This window comes from Electrophorus electricus, chromosome 19 (assembly GCF_013358815.1).
Source record: "Electrophorus electricus isolate fEleEle1 chromosome 19, fEleEle1.pri, whole genome shotgun sequence".
Classification (NCBI taxonomy): domain Eukaryota; kingdom Metazoa; phylum Chordata; class Actinopteri; order Gymnotiformes; family Gymnotidae; genus Electrophorus; species Electrophorus electricus.
Window position 1 is genome coordinate 8,458,038 of NC_049553.1, and position 21,458 is coordinate 8,479,495.

The following is a 21,458-nucleotide window of genomic DNA, read 5'->3' on the forward strand; positions in this document are numbered from 1 at the left end:
GTGTTTTGGCTCTGACCCTAAACACACCCAAATCCCTTCCTGTATCGTTCACCACCCTTCCGCTTTCAGATGGACAACACCCATGACAGAGCTACAGTTGTTTGTGACATATTCTCCATAGCTGATTTGAAAATAGTTGAAGGCGTGACAGGATATTTTTATTAGTTTAATTGGTAATCGCTATATGCTCAAGCTTTTAATAGTATCCATGCAATTTGCTATTTTGAGTCTGAATCTTTTTCACACTGGTAGTGTTATCAGTGCCATCATCATTCACAGTGCACTTGTTGAAGTGAAAACAGATTCCTCTAGTCTATCAGTGGGTGTACATGTGGGTGTGTAAGCATGTGAACACAAAGGAAGTTAGCTAAGACTAAAGGTCAGCTCCTACTCTAGTTTTCCTTCCTGAGTGAGCACTGCATGTTTGTGATTGCACATGCATGTGTTTGTGTGTCCTCTGTGCAGTGTGTGTGTGTGTGCATTGTTTTTCCTTGGCTTCCACTCCTGCCTTTCCTGTGACAAATCTCCACTCAAGACAGATGCATAACCGCCTTCCAGCATGCATACACATACACGGTCTTATTCCCACCACACGCTGCATCATTTGATCATTTTGATCATTGCAAGTCTCCCCATTGCCCTTCTGCACATTGTGAAGTAGCCCAGACTTGCAGGACTGGCAGAGGGAGGTGCTGGCTTACTGCCTCACACCACCTGGGGCCCCTGCTTCCCCCTTCCCCCAACCTGCCAGACGGAAAGCACTCGCAGCATGGCACTACTGATGGATCAACTCCAGTTTCACTGTGTGTGTGTGTGTGTGTGTGAACGTGTGCACGTGTGTGGAGATATTTGCCACCTTTTGTGTTTTCTGGCCATGTTGATGGAGTTTGGGAATATGGGGGGGTGGGGGGTGGGCACTCTGGACCCCATCGATGGTGACAGATTAAATCAACACAAACCTCACAGCCATGAAGGGGGTTATAGCCCTGTTTTCCTACCACACTGGAGAACAACGAACTCTCTGGAACAGGTTTCTTTCACAGAGGTCTTTATTTAGACTCTACAAACTTAAGTTTTAAACCTCAAAGAGAGGTAACCCACTGGGAAATGGATGTAAAGCTTCTGAGAGGTAGTTTCAGAGTTTTGGTGCTGTAGTGTGCCTCTATAAATCACTGTCAGAAATTAAATCATACATTTCTGTGATGACAGTGGCAGTGTGGGTTAGGAATCATTCTCTAGATTAGCAATGGGGGATTGTATCTCTAGTTTGATACCTTTTATTACTGAGAGAGAGAGAGAGAGAGAGAGAGAGAGAGAGAGAGAGAGAGAGAGAGAGAGAGGAAACTCGAAAAAAAGAAGGCAAATGTTCCACCGATCTGGATAAACGTGTAAGCACTGCGCCACTTGTTGGGCACGAAGAGAAACGCATACAGGTAACAAAAAGCTTCGCTAGCAACACGAAAAACGTCATTTACAAGTTGCTGAGTGCAAAGTGGCGCTTTTATCTGGCACACTGCTAAACATCGATCAAAAATGTATATAGCATTTTATATACATATGCAAATCAAAGTGAAACCATTCTTAAACAGCATAAAACATCTGTGTTGAGCGTACAGATACTAGACGACAAAAACATCCTTTTGAGAAAAAAAAACAGATTTTGAAGAGAATTATACAAATAATAAAAGATCATTTAGATAATCACAAATGTGCGTACTTTTAGGTGATTCGTGACAATGTTACACAATATTTTGACTATGCTTTAGTTAATAAAGATTCGAATCATTTGACTCATTACAAATATTACTGTTTTAATGCGTTCATTTCTTTTTAATGCGTTCATGCTTCCAGACTAATGCTGAATCCTAATTTACAGGTTATGCGCCCCGTACTCTCTTCAGAGCGGAGGAAGTTTATAGGAACTTTGTGTATTCTAGCGTTAGGTTATCTAAGAAACTTCCATATCTAGGCAAGATATGTAGATGGCATGGGTAATTTCTCCTAAACGTTACATTTTAAGGTTATTATTAAATGGCTTTAGTCTACTGATTCGTGTTAATACCCCGACAGGTGGCGTGACAGATCTACCCATCAAACGTTTTCGATTCGTCTGCGGATTTTTCTCTGCCGTTATTTCGTGCAGATCGAAGCCTGCTTCCTGTGTTGAGACTGCACCTAAATCACTTTAACGGTTGTATGCTTTCCCCCTGATACATTATGTAAATTAAACCAAATAAATGCTTTCGACCGTTTTGTAATGCATGGGTTTGAGGGCTGCCAGTTGAGTTGGTCTTTCATTAAATGCCTGTAAACCTGCACCACAGGCAGCTCCGAGTCTTCGGCGCAATGACTCGTTCAAAACAGACTCGTTCTCAAATGACACGACACGACTTTTGGCCAGCACCATCCATAAAAACAAAGACGCGTGTTCTGCGAGCCCAAACCCGATGGTCTGAGGTGAACTTCAGTTTTATCTGTAGGCGTTATGATTGTCCGCAACAGCTGACTATTCAGAGTTGTGTCTTGGCGTTGATCGGCGGGCTCGCTGTTGAAACTTCTGAGAGGTGAGTGACTTCCAGTTGTAAGATAACTACTTTAGGATCCTGACGATAAACGATAACCTATCCATAAACTGTATGACGAGAAAAGATCTTTATTTTCGAATAGACTATTGACTATTTTCAATGGTCCCCTTGCTAACTCAGACCCAGGTCAACATTTTATTTAGATGAATAAGCTTGCGGAGAGAGTTATTTGGACTCAGAAGCAGGGACCTTGGGGAAACAGCTGCATCTCGACATCTGCATCTGCGTTTCGCAGTAGAACAGTTTCTTTTCCTTTGGTAAATATGCCAAATGAATGCTAAAAAACGGCGTCGGATCGTATACTCCAAATAAAGAAATTGAAACTTGGAATTTATCTTTATCTTTTTTTTTTTAAGACAGTAACGTCTAAACTCTGAGGTCATCTTTGATGCGATGGTAATCCCGTCCGCCTGCGCATGTGCAAGCAGACCAGCGAGGAGGAGGGGGGGCTGCGTGTTTGTTTAACTGCGACCACATGACCGTCTTGTCCGTAATGTATTTAGCTAACACCACGTAGCCTGCCCAACTACCTTGCAAGTGAAGGAATTACCTCTCGGAGCTTTGTGCCGCATTAAGGATCTGGGGAAGGTTGACGGATAATCAGAGAGCACGCGATGCCAGGTATTTCGTTTGAGATGTTTTTAGCGTGTGTGTCGTATTTCGTAGCTGAGGGATTTCTTCTTGGCCCGATATCTGCATGCTGTGGCCGTACTTCGCTAACTGTCTGGACGCCCCTCAGCCGCTCACTTTTGAAGGAACGTTGAATATGACAAACATGGCTGTGCCAACGGAAGAGATGTGGCTTTCTTTGACGAATTGCGTCGCGTATTTGGTTTATAGTTCAATCCAGAAAGGTGCGCGCAGAAAAATAGCTTTACAGATAAAGCAGTCTTGCATTAGCGTTACACCTAGCCGACTATTGGCTAAAATATCACGCTGGTGTGTGAGGCCCGTCGGTGGCAGCTCTGGTACGAGCTACACCTTGGATGGTTTTACTGAGACGGCCAGGCTGTTCCTGTCAAATCCTTTATCCTTCACTCTAAGGTATTTAGCTTGGTTTACTCGAGTCGACCTTACTGTAACTTAATCTTTTATTGTGTGCCCTCAACAAAAAAAGGGGGTGGGGGTGAGTGCGTCGTCCCTCGTGTTTTTGTGCGTGTTGATCGGGCCACTTACTTGGCCCAGTTTCTGTGATCAACGTTGGGTAGTTTACAACGACCACAGAGCTCGGACAGTGGCAACAACGTCCTTCATGTGGGGGAACACTGTATCACAAACATTAGCCATCTTGCTCTTTGTTTTGGTCAGACATGTTTTTGCCAAGTGGCTTATGGGCCAAACCGTTGTTTTGTTTTGTTTTTTGTTTGTTTGCATTGCGCCATTTTTAGGTGCGTTGACAATTGTCGTGGTTTGCACAACAAACCTCGCGGTTAGATGGCTGTGTTTAAAACGTTTCGTTTAATCGGCCAGACTCCGTGTCCTCGGTAGAGGCCCGCGGGTAGTCGGTTGCGCTGTTGGTCCGCTAGCCCGGGTTTCCAGACGTGTAGGGGGCGAGAGCCTCATTGTCTACACACGGTACCGTCGCCGTCCGTTGCTTTCATCAGCTCATCCCGGTTTCATGGCCGCCACCTGCAACACTGGAAAATGGTCGCGCGACAGACCGATCCCTTTGTTGCGTAACTCCGCGCTGAACGAGCAGCTCCGGTGCCCGCGTGAGCGTGTTTGTCATCTATGCGCGGTGAAGTGTGCCTGCAAGAGTCGTCCTGCTTTGGAAAGACTCTCAAATCCCAACAACGAAGAACCTTTCTTGCCGTTTACTGATATCGGCGTACTGATAATGGGTTTGCCACTTTTTGTTTTCAAGTGGGTTTTTGTTTGGGAATCTGAAGTAAAGATCATGTCTCATCTCTTACGTTTGCTCTGGTTGCTGTGATTTCTCGGGTCAGTTTGACAACAAAATGATTTGTTGACACAGCACTATCTGCTTCAGTATCTGGTACATGTGGCCTTTACACGGAGACTCTTGTGCATGGTTTTATGCTATTTATTACTGTTTTTGCAGTGAACCCAGACAATGTAAGAGTATTTTAAAACTTGTGTTCGTGGGGGGGGGGGGGGGATTTACCTGCCGTTTGGTCTCCATCACACCCACCGCCTTCCTGGATGTCACCCATCCATGGTTGTGGACAGGCACAGACGTGGTTCCTGCATGGGCATCCAGGCTGTTAATGGGCATGGTTTCACTGGCAGAGTAGCACAAAAGGTTATAAGGTTGGTATTGTTCAATGATACTGTTTTGTTAGTAAGTCACAGGAACGTGAGAGCAAGTCTTTTTAGCTAATGAAAAAAAGAACACAGGCAACAGCCAAACAAAGCAATCAGGAAAACATATCATAGCTATAAGGCATTTTGGTAAACAGGTGAGTTCCCCATGCTACATGGTTAAAACAGAACTGCATAGTTGTGCATAGTTGTGACAAATTTGCCCTTTACGCTGTTGGCTGGAGACATCACAGTGTCCTCACAGAACCCAGGAGGCAATTCTGTCATTTGTTGGTGCAGTTGCACAGTGCACCCTTTTACAGTGTCCTGCCATAGAAGCCCAAACACTGTTATTGAGAGAAACCTTTTAGTGCTGCCGTTAATGGGGACCGCTCACGTAGTATGTGACGTGCTATAGTGTGTGAATTGTCCAGTGTTTTGTTGCACTGTTGCATGGATGGTGGATGTGATGACCAATCATAGAGCCATGTTTTCAGCTCATGGTTGCTTAATGACAAGCCTGTAGTGAAGAGGTTGTAGAAGACTGGACTTGCCAGAAACATTTTTTTTTTGTAAAACTAGCCAAGTGCTAGAAGTAGCAAGTTCTCCCACTGTCTGTGTGAAAGTTAGGCCAGGCTTCCACACCTGATCTTCCTTAGTGCAGAGGCAGTGTCCACTGGAAGCCGATTGTTGTGCTTGATTGGCTGGATACCTTAAGGCACATTTAGTTGTACTGTGTGAGGCCATGTCTTATCATGGCTTGTGCGCAGGGGATTCTGATTAGTTTTTGCCATTATGTCTGGGTCGTGTCTGCTTTGTTATCTCGGCACAGTGACGGGCGTCTCTCTTCTGTCCCAAGAGAGGAGTCTATTGGGCCTGTTCCTGAAACTGTAACACGAGACCCTCATCCCAAGCAGAAGGTTGTGCCAGTACTACTGCAAATCCAGAGCTGTGTGAGGGAGAGCGTACTTGAAGGAAAGTCTGCACGTGGTTCCCTACTTGCACGTGGAAGTTTGCATTTCGGCCACAGCACAGCCTTGGCCGTAGCACCTGTATGCAGCCATGTGTGCTAAAACTATGACATGACATCAGTCTTGTGCTAAGTGCACACACACATACTCGCACTGCGTATGTGCATCATAGCTTTATTTAGCCATGCCCCCCCCCCCCCCCTCTGTTTGATCAGATCTGGGAGTTTGGGTGAGCTGTCATTACATGCTTGCTTGTTGGAGAAGCTTTGCTTGAATTGAGGTTTTGTTTGTTTGGGTTTTTTTGGGCGGGGGGGGGTGGCGTTTGCCGCATTTCAGGTGGAGAGTCTGCAAGGGGATCAGTCTGACTGGTTTTCTAAACATGGTGTACTCTTAGAAACCTCAGCCATAGCTGCTGAATCCTGGAGACACAATTTTGTGTGTAAGAGAAACAATGAAATGGCAGAGAGTTAGAAATTCTCATAGCTTGTATCCGTAGATCTCGGTAAAGCAGGCCTACGAGGACTCTGTAGTGGAATTAGGAGGAGGCTTGTGTTCCACCACTCCCTGTAGAGCAGCTAGCTACTCTACTTTACTTTCTCTTGTGACTCATCAGTCTCGAAAACTCCGTGCAACAAAAGTCTCTCCCGTCTCCTCACCGAAGGCAAGCATGTCTGTGGGCCTGCCTGCTGAGATCACCTCTGGGTCCTGACAGGGCTTTGGGCTGTATGTTTCAAAACCACTTCAAGTCAGTTCTTCTTTTTAGCACCACGAAGGAGGAGGAGGGGCATTCACAAGGGTAACTGATGCTAAAGCAGCTTGCGTTTTTCAAAGCGTACTTGCCTGAGACTCGCGCCACACCTCTGAGGCTGGGCCTGACTGCTCTCTTGCTGTGTGGCATTTTCTGATGCATTTCTGGAGCCATTGGCTGAACACACACACGGTTTTAAGATTTAGGAGTTTATGAAGATCATTTGAACTTGTTTAAGGTTGCTCTCCCAGAGTCTGTGTAGGTGGTATACTGTGATGTTCTGTATAGGCAGCACCGTATGGTTCCTAACAGTAAGGGAGAGGACAGGGAGCTCCTTTACATGCCAAAACTGTAACGTGGAATCCTCACTGGCAGTCTGATCTTTTTCGGTTTGTTACTACATGCATTTAGGATGTTTCTATAGACTGTAGTTGACAGCATATGTTTTTGGCAACAAATTACTTGAACAAGAACATGAAACATGAAATATGCTGCTAGAAATTGAACAATAGTGTAGTTTTGGCCGTATCCTGTTTCTGCTGTCTTTGCGCACACATTCTGTCTGTCTGTCTGTCCTACCTTCATCCTTTTTTAAATCGTGTAACTGCCCTGTTTTTGCTTATTTATCAATAAAACATGGGTACATTTTGTATATTTTTCCTCACAGGTTTCTTCCTTTTAGTGGTTTGTTTAACCAGGTTCTGAAGTGCTCCAGTGACAACTTTATCAATCCTGAGTGACTCCAGAGTGTTCCAGCTCACTGACGTGTTCGTAGGTGTTGCTTCTGTGTGTAAGCAGAGCAGGCAGGTGGTGTTGGTCACTCTGGAGGGGCTCCCCTTGGGCTTAGGGGCTTGCTCCTAGCTTGTGTATGGTTAATCCAAAATATTCATTCTCGCTGAGTTTCTAATCACTGGTCTTCGCACATGGGATTGCAAAGTGAGAATGTATTCTGTCTTCCAGATGCTGTAGACAAGCACCAAGTAAGATTGCATGAGTAAGATTGCCGCCCCCGACCCTTGGTTGGACCCCAAGTGAAAGAGAGCTTGGGGGGGGGGGGGGGGGTTGCCCTTACCACCTCTGTCTCCTTGCACGTGTATGGTAGACTGCAGGGGAAGGTTGGAAATGGGGGTCTTTCTTGGCTACTGCTCAGGATGGAACTGTCTGCTCTGTTTTTAAAAACCTGGCTGTCTGCTTATATAACAAGCACCATCCCTGACGTCATGACACACATTAGAGATGGAACTGTCTGTGTCTGTGATACGGAGAGGGTTTTTGTTCTTGTTTTAATTTAAATCATCTGATCCCCTGCTATTAATTATTCCCCATCATTGATTGCACCATTAATTTTATTTTTACCAGCCTATACATTTACATTCACTTTATACCATACACAAACTCCGTACAAGTGAAATAACCCACACACATTCACACTCTTATCTTTTATTTCCTCACAAACACGGTTTGTAACTTGCACACACCATCTGCCCTAGATGTGTGATGTGTACGGTTCTGGGTTTGCACGACCAGCTGCTCAGAGTGTGAATAAATGAGCCAGAGAAGGTTTGATTGGTACTGGACTCGGCCTGTTCCACTCAGAGCTCCCAAGAAATTGTTGTTTTTTGTTTTTTTTAATTGTTCTGATGACTAGATTCTTTTCAACTGCCAAAACTTGAACAATGTATGTTTAATGCAGCTGTTAAAAGTATTATATTTCTGGAACATGCAGCTTTGCATAAATAGGGGTGGGTGTGTTTCTGTGATTTCGGCTGTGCATATAATATTGCTAGCTGTGTGCATATAATATTGCTAGCATCTGTGGATGCTAATGGGCCTCAGGACAGATGTGTGGTGCTTGGAGTTTTTAGAAGGGTCACAAGTACATACAAGTTCCAGTGTGAAATATTAATACATAAATGCCTACAGTTCTGTTGGTAAATTGTTGTTTTGGTTGCTGTTTTTCTCACAGTTGAAAGCGTTAGCTATTTGGTCCTTAATTACAGTGGTCTTCAATGGTCTACCAGGTTTTTTTTTTTACAGTTGCTGAGCTCATCAGTACATTCTGTGTATCAGTGCAATTTTCTCATCTCTCTTGCTCATAAACTACAATGCAGTCACTCAACTGGCAATTGGTCCACATAATTTAGGATAATTTGGGCTGTCACACCTATACGTACCTGATATGGATGCTTTTACGCTCCAATTAAAGATGACTTTTAATCTGTTTAATGACTTATTCATCAGCAAGCTAAAACCTTCCAGTGACTGCACTGCCTTGTGTTACGTCTTCGTGTCCATGTGGCTCCACAAAACCTCGTATTGTTCTCAGTACAGTTTGTCTGAGGTCAGTAGGTTTGAGAATCTTTTTATATACTTTCTCTCGTTGTCTCTCAGAGCCGGCAGACATGAATGGGCCTGATGTAGCAAAGACGCCAGGGGGTGGGGAAGAGAGCAAGGAGTCGGTAGCCAACGGGCACACAGAGGGAGAAGCCAACCCCTTCGCAGAGTACATGTGGATGGAGAACGAGGAGGAGTACAACCGGCAGGTTTGTGCGCGCACAGACGATACGTCATGCCATTCGCTGGTGTGTCACTTGCACCTCGCCCCATAAGCATTCGGGCTGGTAAAGGCGTCGCTCTCTGCTGGGCCGTCCCGGTCTGCCAGGCCTCCTGTATGCCTCCGACATCCAGCGTTTTGCTCAGTCGGCCCGTAGCCCCGTCTGCTGACGAGCACTGGCACGTCTGCGCATGCACACTTGGCTGTGAAAACACAGACACTAACACTTTTGAGTGGTAGAGGTGAGCAATGAGGTGTCATTGCTTGTTGGTGCTTCAAGGGGAAACGCTTTCTCTCTGCTCACTGCTGTCCAATCGCGTTGTCTTTTAGGTGGAGGAAGAGTTGCTGGAACAAGAGTTCCTGGAGCGCTGTTTCCAAGAAATGTTGGATGAGGAGGACCAGGATTGGTTCATTCCAGAGAGGGACCTCCCCTCAGGGGTGGGGCAGATTCAGCAGCAGCTCAATGGGCTGTCCGTCAATGACAGCAATGCAGAAGAGATTGTGGTAAGCTTTAAATTGCTGAGCAACTGATGAGCAAACTTGTATTTACGAAAAGCCATCACTGAATTTTTAAATACTTAAAATTCTCTTTGGTTGTCACCTGGGAGCTGAGTGCCTCAAGTATGTGTTTGTGTTTGTATTTTTTCTCAACTATTTTGTTATTTTGTACACTTTACTAATTATTTCAAGGTGTGTGTGTGCGCACGTGAGACAGTGACAGTTCATGGAGTACTGATCTGATGTTTAATATATTTAAAACGGTGGTAGCTCAGTGGTTAAGGTACTTGACTAGTAATCAGAAGGTTACTAGTTCAAGCCCCACCAATGCCAAGTTGCCACTTGACCTTCAATCGCTAAAGTTGTACTCAGTCATAATTTGTAAGTAGCTTTGGATAAAAGCATCAGCTAAATGCTGTAAATGTAAAACACATCGGAAAGCCTTGTTGGTTAAATCTCAAAGGACAGAATGCTGTAGTCTGATATGGTGTCTTCTGTTCCTTCTGTTCTCAGCGCAAGAGCATCTTAAACCCTGAGGCCAAGGAGTTTGTCCCCGGAGTGAAATACTAGGAATTGCCCTCACCCTCTGGAGTTGCCCTCTCACACACATACAGAGACTTTCTTGGCTGTAATTACAGCAGCCATACACACGTGCGCAAACGCACACTCACACTCGCACATCCACATGCACGCACTCACTCACGCATCCAGTTGTGAGGGGCGGGAAAGCAGAGGAGGGTGAGGTTTTTGGGGGAGGGAGGGGGGTTCATCTATAAGCTTTTTATTTACATTTGTTACATATAAACCGAGGGCTGAGAGTTTAGACGCAGTCTCTAGGAGGCCCTGTGGCAGCCTAATGTCATATTCAATGCAGAGCCGTTTTATTTTCCTCTATCTATAAGCAGAAAAGAAAATGAACACATCAGCTCTCAGTTAGAAGTTTGTGCCTCATCAGGTATTTACTTTTTTTCCTTGACTGTGCTTCTTTTCCCCCTTTCTTTCTTTTTTAAATGGAAGTTTGTGTCTGTCTTGGATAACTGCCCCATAATTCAGTGTGGCGGGATTGAGAAAGCCAGGGGCGGGACTGGATATACAACGGTCCACAGGATAAGGGGCAGACAGTGTGGATTGTTTGGCAAGAAGCCTCTGTGGAGACGTTCACATAAGAACATTTTGATTTTGGAGTAGAAATTCTTACAAAAGAATTTAAATTCATTTGGAAAAAAAAGGAAAAAAAGCAAATAAAAGTAAAAAAAACTGTTGGTACCCCCTTGAGTCCTGCTGTATCTACTTCATGCTGCTAAAGTTGTCCAGTGCATTATGCCAGTGGTTCCTTTTCATGGAGATTGCAACCATTTGAGTGTTCTGCTTTCCGATTCGTTTCTAAAAAGTTTTATTGGCTAATATGAAGTGTATTTGATTAAATTTAGACTTGAGGGAGCTTTTCTTGATATTCAGAGTTCGTCAACTAGCCTGCATTTATACTTCGGTGAAATCGGTAGGTGTGTGTGTGAGGATATCAGTAATGTGTTTAAGCTCTCCAGACTAATACTGCAGCCTTCTGCCTTTTTTTGATTTAGCTCAACAGTCCAAGCCCTTATGTTCTGAACGAGATGTAGTTTATAGAACAGATGCCTAAAATGCACAGTAGCGCTCGGTGGTACAACCATAAGCAGTCAGCCAAACTCATTCATGATGTTAGATTCTCAGCTGTGATATCCTGCCCATGATCAGGTACCTCACTGGTAAAGTGACTCTCTCTCTGGCCAGATGGCTTGCCAGGCATTTTAATATGAAGATACCCATCACTACATTGTAAGCTTTAGAATTGGAGGGAGACCTTTTTATTCTAGTAGTTTTGCTGGAACTGCTCCAAAAACAAATCCACTTGAATAGCTTAGCTGTGCAGATAATAACTGAAAGTCCTACTGGCCATATATTTGTCAGTAATTTGTAGGATTAGCAATTTGCCTGCCATACATGTCACACCTTTCAATGTTTTTAGTATTTTTCGGGGGGGGGCTCTTATTTCATGGCATGTTGAGGTAAATTGTTTATTACTTGTTCTAAACTCTAGTATCATTAAAAAGGTCAGAAATGGATGTTGAAGGAGCAGAGGGAGACATCAGTGGTGGTGGTCCAGTGTGTACTTGGTGCATATGGTCAGCGCAGTCCTGCAGCTGAGAGCCTGTTCAGAGGACATGGAGTGAGCACATGAACCCTTGGCTAACCGGCTATGCAGAGAACGCCCTCCCAATGAGTTTGTCATATACCAGCCAAGATGCAACCTCATGCATGGGAACATTACAGGATCTTGGAGTGCACATACTGTTCATGTAAATCATGATGAAACAAGCGATGCATTACTACTGTCTGCAGGCCACTTTGTAATCATGACCAAGCCCTGTGGCGACCTTGCTGTATCTGGCTTGGTGTTCAGTGCAGGGAGGCCTGTGCGGGGAGGCCTGTGTGAGAAGGCTGAAGGAGTGCAGTGGGCTGTGGAGCAGCTAAGAGAGGAGGGCAGACCCCCTGCATGGAGCAGTACTGATCCGCACACCCACAGAGACCTGCTCCTGAGAGGTGCAAGGCAAGAACATGAAGGGTGCAGGCATTTCGGCTGGCAACGAGTTATTTAACCCTGACCGATGCAGGGTCAAATTATTGGCATGCATCAAGCAGAGGAAACATCTAAGGAGACTGCCAAAACTACTAAAATCGGGTTCAGAACTGTGCAACACGCTATTAAAAGGTAGAAGGACCGCGGGGAAACGTCTTCGGGGAAGGAATGTGGTCGGAAAAAAAATCTTGACTGATCGTGATCGGCGATCACAAACGTGTGGTGAAATCAAATTGTAGAAAAACAACAGTAGAACTCAGCGATATGTTTAATAGTGAAAGTAAGAGCATTTCTACACACTTAATGCGAAGGGAACTCGCATGGGACTAAACAGCTGTGTAGCCTTAAGAAAACCACTTGTCAGTGAGGCTAACCAGTAAAAATGGCTTCGATTTGTTAGGGAGCATAAAGATTTGACTCTGGAGCAATGGAAGAAGGTCATGTGGTCTGATGACTCCAGATTTACCCTGTTCCAGAGTGATGGGTGCATCAGGATAAGAAAAGAGGCAGCTGAAGTGATGCACCCATCACGCCTAGTGCCTAATGTACAAGCCTGTGGGGGCAGTGCTATGATCTGGGGTTGCTGCAGTTGGTCAGGTCTAGGTTCAGCAACGTTATGTGCCCAAAGAATGAGGTCAGCTGACTACCTGAATATACTGAATGACCTGGTTATTCCATCAATGGATTTTTTCTTCCCATATTCTAAAAAGACAACGCCAGGATTCATCGGGCTCAAATTGTGAAAGAGTGGTTCAGGGAGCATGAGGCATCATTTTCACACATGGATTGGCCACCAGAGTCCAGACCTGAACCCCATTGAGAATCTTTGGGATGTGCTGGAGAAGACTTTGTGCAGTGGACCAAATATCCCAGCATCAATACAAGATCTTTGGGGGGTAAAATTAATGCAATTCTGGACAGAAATATATGTTGTGACATTGCAGAAGCTTGTGGAAACGATTCCACAGTGAATGCATTCCGTAATCAAAGCTAAAGGCGGATATTTTATATATATATATAAAATTTATACACACATAATGAGGTAGTGAAAATTGCAGTGTCGTGCACACAATGTGTCCAGAGAGAGATCCATCATCAGCTGTGCAAGCAAAGTGCAAATGTCCTGATTCTCTAGAAACTGACTACACATTTGCATGTCCACAGACAAATAGCAATGTACAAGTGACTACCACTGTGTTCTCTTTCTGTGGGAACATTTAAGGCTCTCTGAGTCAGGGCCTACTGCCAGGATGTGACGCTGTGTTTGTAGGGGGTGACATTTTCCTGGGACACCCCTCCTTAGAGACATGTAATAACCAATCAACATACAACACATACCACAGACATAAAATGCCCAATCAGCACTTCTTCCACAAACATATAAACAGCAGTGTCTTTGTGAAATGCTCCTTTCAGCCCGTCTTGAACTGCTGCACTGTACATTGTGGTGTTTACCAAGTCTCAAAAACACCTGGTTGGGTTTTATAAGTTGTCATTTTGAAAGTTGTGTAAGTAACTGATTAGTGTTGTGACTTTGGAGGGATTGGCAGTGAGGAAACTTAATTTTGTTCTACCTCATAACATTTGCTCTATGAAATGTTTTCTTCCTTGAATAACAAAAATGTTGACTGTAAGAAATATGTTTTTAGAACAGAACATTGCAAAAAAAAAAAGTGGCATGTTGTCCCACTCAATTCTCAGAACTGATAGAGGTTGTGTTAGTTGGCACACAGTGCAGGTGTGTATGTTCATAGATATATCCAGCTGCTGCAGGATGGGAATATATTCTCACTACTTCCGTGGGAGAGAGCATTTGAGGCTGAGTACACGTTCTAGGGTAGGTGAGCGACAGAGGTCCTGCAGGAAGTCCTCGTAGAAGATGCCCTTCTTCCCATTGCCCTACTCCTGGCACACCATACCACTTCCTGCAAGGCCATAGATTAACAAAGTCCGAACAATACCAAATTACGTCTGCACTCCTGTGAACCGTCAGTTCATCTGTCTGCGCCGTTGCTTCCTGATCTTCTCAAGGGAAGTGTGCATTTCTGTCTCCGGCAGTTGGCTGGATTTTCTGGCTCTTATTCATGCATACATTACATCCGTTCTGACACTGAGTTCATCGTTGATTCTGACCCGGTAGGTTAGATGAGAAACTTGTACCATGTGGCAAAAAAAGCAAAGACTAGAGCTCATTTTGTTCAGTTTAGCATGAATTTTACAAAGGTGTCCCAGACCTACTATGAATTTTCAAACCGGCAAATGCACCCAAGGCAGGTTTTGAGTTCACTTTACCTCCTTTGAATTGCACTAAATCAATGGAACATGCATTCTACCAAACAGTGCATTTTGAGGGAATAGTAGTGATCATTTTGGCACGCAATGTACCTCAGGCTAATTGTTGGATGGTTTCATTTTCTAGGAATGTTGGAAGATTATCAGCATAGCTCTGTTGGACTTGGCTTAATAAGCACACCAGAAGGAAACAGAAAATCATGCAAATTCATTTCTTTTGTGGTCAAGATATTCCTTTAACTTACTTTTTTTCATAATTTAGTGGCATTCTTAAGGGAAAGAATGTTGTCCAACACTGAATGGGAATTGCAGAACAATGCTTCCACAATTGCCTGCATGCCCAAATATTGTCTAAAAAGTGAGACATGACTCTCCAGAGATACTATAACAAATAGTGACTCATCTGCTCCTCAACCTTTTACTTCCAAAATGAGATTTACTGATCATCTAAAGGTGTGCTGGAAATATGACTTTAGCTAAAGAGCATAGCCCACACTGAGAGCTGTTTTCTGACTGTAGCTTCAGGGCCTTGAGTAGTCAGATGGGATAAAATAAAATGGGGCAGCTGTTCTGTTAATGTTGACTTGAAACTTACCTTCACCGCTACCAGTGTATGGAAGCCTGTTGCTGTCTGCCATGGTTTTCTTGACAACCTGCATGGTTTCCTTGACGCTTATGACCTCTGGTCCTGCTTCCTTGCGGCAGCGTGCGCGGACAGGATTGGAAGTGGGGCTTAAGAACATGCTGGGGTGAGTGTTTGTGGTCAGATTGCAGGACAGACTGGCGGAGGGAAAGGTTGGGAGGTTTAGGAACCACTGAGGTAGAGGAAGATGAGGCTGTTGAAGGATCACAGCCCTGAGGGGGAACGGGACGTCTGGTAGGCTTTTCCAGGCAGGGGAGAGTGGTCTGGTCACCACCCGCACTGCTAGAATAGAGATCCTTGTCCTGCTCTAAGACGGAAACTATGATGGATGGACCTTTCTGTGTTCATATAATGTTAAGAAAAGTTTAATAATCATTAATGACACCAGGCGTCAGGGCCATGTACATAATACACGAAGAATAGATTAATATTAATCGGTCAGCTGAGAAGACCTTTCAGTGTGAGAAGGCAGTTGTGTGCAGGTCATGGTGCTAAAGAACGACTGCGAGCTAATGAAAGGAGTAATTGCACCTGCTTAGCTCCGTGCCCTCTAGTGGTGGGAGCTTTGCCGTCATCACGTGACTTTTTTTTTTCTTTCCTGTAGCATGCATCATGTTTTACATTGAACCAAGGGACTGAGCCAAGGTGTCAGAAGTGCTCTACTTACTATGTACAACGGGGCTAATCCAAAATCAGCACTGCTGCTGTTTTTTGCTTTCTTTTTTTTTTTTTTTTTAATTAAGTGCTGCTACTTTTTTTTTTTTTCCCTTGGCTTTCATTAACTGAATAAGCGCTGGAGCTTCTAGTCATAATCAAAGGGGAAGGGGTCCATATCGTTAATGCACTGTGTTAGTGTGTTGCATCTACTTGCACTATGGGCATGGTGCTAATGTTATACATGTAACGCTCCGAGTGGGGAAAAACCCAGGACTCTTCTAAGATGAACAGCGTGGTGGAGGACAGCTCTAAGTACAGCTACACCAAGTCTGCACTGTGTCGTTGTATACTAGTTCAGCACAGAGATGAACACCAGTAAGACTGATCTGCTTTTGTTCACATTTCTACTTGTGTGTACATAATGCGAGCCACCCAGTGGTTCTTGCCTGGCCAATCGTGGAGGAGCCATACACACTCGCTTGTGGCAGTACCTGCAGAACCTTGCCTGCGCGTTGTCAGTCGTCCATCTGAGAGCACATGGAGCAGGTATGCTGGTTTACTGCAGGGCTAAGTGTATGGACTACAGCTTTAGTGGTTGGGTGGCCAGTGGGGTGGGGTGTGATATCAGATATAACTGCCATGGCACAGACAGAGTATCAGGAAGCCCAGCACTGGAGAAGGCTACAGGCAGAACCTGCAGGTAAGAGGGATGTTCACAGCCAACCCCATTCTGACAACTTTATTATCCTCGCCTAAGTGACACTTTCCATATTTTGAGGTAAAATACATTTAACGTAAAGAACAATACAGGTCAAAGTGTGTTGAGACATTACTAGATGTAATACCTTTTGGGCCATAAACTCTTATTCTGGTGCTGGGATATTTTACAGCAGTGGTAAACCATAATAAACTGGCTGCATTAATTTAGTGTGAGTGACCAACATTTGCCTTGAGTTTTTTGTTATATTAAAAAGTTTTCAAAAACACTCCAATCAGACTTAATTCCATTAGTAAATAAGGGCTACATAGAGCTGGTGATTGCAGGTAGGCCTGTATGTCAGTTTTGAGGCCAGCAGAACTGGCTCGTGTTGTGTTTTTGTTTTTAAACCTTTCAGTTAAAACACTGACTGGTTTATGTTCCTTAGTTAGAATATCAGAATATGCAAAGCTGTTACAGTTGTAGATGGGGCTTAGATCCCCAATTTCTCGTCAGCTATGAAATGGAACATAACTGATAGATATTATTACATATAAACATGAATACAACAAGTTATTTTCCTCCCATGTGCACAACTGATTGCTGTGGTAATACTTGCTGTTTTATAGTGGGCAGGACAGAGACTTGCTCAGTTTTCACTCAGACTTCACAACATGCTTTAATAAGCCCTGATTCTGGCTCTGCCCAAGCAGGGATAGGCAAGTGTTATCAGCAAAGACCTGGTACCAACAGAACACATTTATTATTTACCACTAGGTCTAGCCAGGCGTGCCTGATAACTAGAGGGCAGGGTTTGGTTTGTCTCCCTGCATGTGCTCCAGCTGTGGTGCATGGAAGACCTGCAGCCTTGCTGGCGCTGTGTAAATAATACCCCTTTCCTTAAGTCTGCTTACTTCAGGGGACCGGGTGGGTACAGGTGTGGATACTTAGGGCCGACGGTGGGGATTAGGTACGCATGCCTGCAGAGAGTGCTGGCGGAAGGTCCATTATAGCATTCTAATTCAGAACAGCTTGATATATTCTAAGAGACCATGAGTTCAGAATGTTTATCTGGTGTTTACTGTACTACTGTATACTTCAACTGCACCACAATACATCATATTACATAAAGGTTTATTAAATGTATTTTTATATTATTATTTTTTATAAAGCATGCATTCAGATTCCACATAAAAAAAAAAATTTTTTAAAGGTGTATTTTGACAACTAGTGTGTAGGAAACATAGAGACCTAATTTTCTATTCAGAAAATACACATTCTTACTGATTTCTGATTTATCAAATCAAGCCAGTCAATGCACTGTGAACAGGCAGATCACAAACTACATATCCTATGGTCCTAAAGCTAACTCATTCTACTTGGTGTACAGGCTCAATAATATATTGGCAGGGGAGAATTCAGGTTTTTTTTTTTTTTTGGGGGGGGGGGGGGGTACGACCAGCTACTATCTGAATAGCATAATCTGGAGAAACAACATCTTTTTTTATCATTTAAGACCAACAACTATACATGTTGACAACAGAGATTTTCCCGACTGGAAATGGTTAGGGGAAGTGAATGAGTTTTATTTTTACTAAACTGCCGTTTTGCCAGAGATTTATTACCAAAACAGGAAGCGCTATTGCCAGTGCCTTGAAACTGTGTCACCATTTCTGATTCACAACCTGAGTTGGTCTGCCTTTGTCCTGATCATGACTCGGGAAATGCGTGGCTGAAGAACACACTGGCAGTAGTGAGGTAGTCCAGTTGGAGGGTGGCACCTGCATTCTGGGCCCCTAGCTTGGCACCACCTAACGCAGACGACTGGCGTAAGGTGAGAAGGCTATACTTCTTGAAGTGGCTGTACTCAGACCTGTTTACTTCAGACAGAACCTGCGTGAAACCTGCACAACAAAGAAACCACAAATATGCCACTATATTCTGTTAACCTGGAGGTGACCTCCAAATATCTGACTTTCAAAAGCCTGTCTCTCTTCTGTGGTTGCACTCGACAGTTTAGTTAAGCCCCTTGTTTGGTGCTGTAGCCAAAGTGCAAAAAAATTGTCACAAATAAAAAAGATGAAGTAGCCAGTGCTGTTATGTGAAATTTGTGAGTTTTTTTGGACAACTCACCATCCTTCATCAGCTCCCAGCTCCCCCATACAGATCCAACACACAGGATAGGCAACCCCAAGTAACCTGAGAACAGCTCCTGGACCACAGACAATGACACAGGAGGACTGAGTCGGGGTAGGAGCAGGTGGCAAGCTCATGTACACAACGTTTTCTCTGTGACCCAAGTGGGCATCAGCTCTGACCTGTTGTGCTGTGGGCAGCACTGCTACAACATGTTGTGCCAGAACTTTACCAGCCTGGGTAAACACATACCGACAGAGGGCATCACCTGCAGTGGCTCCTAAATCAGAAAGATGCATATGCAGACAGCAGTAACATGTTACTAAGCAATATAATATTAAACTAAATTCTGCTCATCGCCCTCCTTATAGTACCTTCAGCAAGTTTTCTACAGAACCCAGCAAAGTGTGATTTCTGGAAATTTCTGTACAGATGTGGGAGCATACCCATCAGATCTGACACCTTGAGGTGAGTGTAAATAGAAACAAAGACATTTTAATATAAATAACAACTTGAGGCACACCAACTAAAACAGCTCAAGCCAATCAATCACAAACCTGGAAGTAGTCTTCCATGGCCTTTATGACATGGGTGATATCATAGGCAGGTCTCACTAGATTATCTTTGGCATCAAACACTGTTTTTACAGCCAGATGAGCAATCCAAAATGCTAGAACATGTGCAAGAATTTGGGAAAGAATTAGGAAACTTCTGCAGACAATGATGATACTATGAGAAGGTGCAGTAGTGATGGTTACCTGACCCTTCATCTCCCATCATGTGACCCCATCCCCCACAGCCCACCTGAGTGCCATCAGGATTCACCAGCTTACAGTTAGAGCCAGTGCCTGATATCACCACCACACCACCTGAAGAGACGGAAGAGCTATACGTTCCTCATCTTGCCAGGTCACTTTGTGATGGTCCTCTATTTTTGAGGAAAAAAAGTTCACTGCTTCTCCTAACGTGTGTGCAAAACAAATTGCGATGTACTGCTTCTGCGTTTAAATGTCAGCACTTCTAACTCGTACACTACCATGGTCACTGGCGGTTGCCATTGCGCCGATCGCGTCTGTGGAAACGTAATAACTCTGGCTTAGTTCGGGGAACTTTTCCGCCATCTTATCAATCAGCATCTGAATAGCAGCCTTCTGCTCCCCGCCACTCAGCGACATGCCCTAGGAACCGACACATGTACACGACGTAGCGCAAGACTCATTCCCAAATCAAGACCGCTAGTCAGTCTATTGGTTCAGTAGAGGTACACGGTATTTACTAAAATACCATAAGTAGACAACTAGTGATGCTTTGGCCAAGTACATATAGTGTCCAGAGCAGACTCACCAGTGAATGAATAGGTGTATCCGGGTCCAAACCTGCACTGATCTTTGCTTTCTTGATCATATCGTTAATTACCTCGATACATTTCTCAACGCCAACCAACTACACAACAGAACAGAGTAAGAAATTTGCCGAAACTTTGAAACACAGTCACACTAACAAACACTATCCAGCAGGCTTCATGTTCTCACCCAGTGGTTGGTGCAGGGGCCATCGGTCTCTGCGAGGATCTCCCCTGTAGCGGACACCAGCAAGGCTTTGGAGTGAGTGCCACCCCTACGAGTTAAGGCCAAATCATTAGCTAACTATACGACGATACCAGAAACTACTCGTGTACAGCCTATAATAAATCCTAGCGAGCTAGCCTAGCTAGCGAGTTAGCCGAGATTCACTGTTTTCCTTATAGTCACGTACAAATATTACGGACACTCACTTTAGCCAACGTATAAATGAAAGACATACTATCCTACTATTTTTCACTATACGTTAATTCACACAAAATTCAAAAGCCGTGAAGAACTTTTTTTTTTTTCTTTTACAAAACTCACCCTTCTACACCCCCGTAAACCGCACTCATGTCTACCGCTTCCTGTGTCTGTCACGTGACAGGGCAGTGAGGCGATTAAATAGGTTTCAACCAATCAGCTCAAGGCTGTGCGATAATAAACGCAGACTTTGCAATATTGCTTGACTACATCAAAGTTCATAAATTCAACTTTATGGTCCTTTCAGTGTTTACCACTATTACAGCCAAATAAATGTATCTACACGCATTAACGTAACTTTTTAAGTTTCTTGCACATCGCAGATGAAAATTAAATAGGTCTTCAAAAAAGACGTCGCCCCCAAGTCAACGATGCAACAGAAACCAGTGCACTCCAATCATCCATCTTTATACAGCCGTCTGCTGGCTAATAATCTTAACAGAATCCCGGCGAGGAGACCCGTGTAAGATTAGAATGGAAAACTGAGTTACCACCCCAAGGATTTTTTACATTACCACAAAGACCTCCACCTTGTATTCCATACAGATGCAAGACACAAAAGAAAATTTGTTTGTTTGTTTTTGATAATCATTCTGTGAGAAGGTCTTTTTAAGATAATGTCCAAAAGGTCCAGCAGATGGCGGTATGCATCTTTCAGTTCAACAAGAGGTTGACGTTAGTTGGCCCACCGTCACCAGAGCTAGTGAATGAAGATATGTTATTGCCTTAACACTAAACGTAAAAAATCTACAAAGGATCAGTGTCTTCCTTAGTATAGGTTTAAAAAATCTCAAAAAATATGATTGTTAATATTTTGTTAGTATAGTTATTGAGGGTTTTAATCATTATAGCGATAATAGCGAAGTGTTACATTTGATTTTAAAGTATTTTGCCCATAACCATTGACGGGTTTAGTTCACACTGATGGAACTTACTGTGGCTAAAACATTATAGTGAGATACGTTTTAGGAG

At 43.9% G+C, this 21,458-nt stretch overlaps 2 protein-coding genes across 3 annotated transcripts; one reads left to right on the plus strand and one right to left on the minus strand.

Annotated features, from left to right (window-relative positions):
• The first annotated feature begins 2,433 nt into the window (after positions 1–2,433).
• Positions 2,434–10,884, plus strand: LOC113571675 (polyadenylate-binding protein-interacting protein 2B). Of its 2 annotated transcripts, none has more exons than XM_027000755.2 (4): positions 2,434–2,564; positions 8,958–9,109; positions 9,451–9,624; positions 10,132–10,884. In XM_027000755.2, exons 2-4 carry the CDS (start codon positions 8,969–8,971, stop codon positions 10,186–10,188), a joined length of 372 nt encoding a protein of 123 aa, XP_026856556.1. In that variant the 5' UTR covers positions 2,434–2,564; positions 8,958–8,968; the 3' UTR covers positions 10,189–10,884. The 2 variants fall into 2 exon arrangements, with proteins under 2 accessions (XP_026856556.1, XP_026856555.1); XM_027000754.2 differs by lacking the exon at positions 2,434–2,564 and adding an exon at positions 3,026–3,206.
• Positions 10,885–17,588: 6,704 nt separating this feature from the next.
• On the minus strand, positions 17,589–20,588 carry nagk (N-acetylglucosamine kinase). Its single transcript, XM_027000552.2, has 10 exons — positions 20,550–20,588; positions 20,193–20,277; positions 20,005–20,103; positions 19,697–19,838; positions 19,419–19,529; positions 19,218–19,330; positions 19,035–19,122; positions 18,843–18,940; positions 18,658–18,736; positions 17,589–18,428 (listed from the first exon to the last, which is right to left on the minus strand). The coding sequence occupies exons 1-10, from the start codon at positions 20,576–20,578 to the stop codon at positions 18,235–18,237; spliced, it is 1,038 nt and encodes a 345-aa protein (XP_026856353.1). The 5' UTR covers positions 20,579–20,588; the 3' UTR covers positions 17,589–18,234.
• Positions 20,589–21,458: the final 870 nt, after the last annotated feature.

Excerpts from the sequence above, each read along its gene's own strand:
- LOC113571675 (XM_027000754.2), top strand. Across the intron at positions 9,110-9,450 it reads AGGAGGAGTACAACCGGCAG|GTGGAGGAAGAGTTGCTGGA; the intron begins GTTTGTGCGCGC and ends GTTGTCTTTTAG. Across the intron at positions 9,625-10,131 it reads GCAATGCAGAAGAGATTGTG|CGCAAGAGCATCTTAAACCC; the intron begins GTAAGCTTTAAA and ends TTCTGTTCTCAG.
- nagk (XM_027000552.2), bottom strand. The coding sequence starts at position 20,578 with ATGAGTGCGGTTTACGGGGGTGTAGAAGG. Across the intron at positions 19,530-19,696 it reads GGCAACCGCCAGTGACCATG|GTGGTGTGGTGGTGATATCA; the intron begins GTAGTGTACGAG and ends CCGTCTCTTCAG. Across the intron at positions 18,737-18,842 it reads TGCTGCCCACAGCACAACAG|GAGCTGTTCTCAGGTTACTT; the intron begins GTCAGAGCTGAT and ends TCTGTGGTCCAG.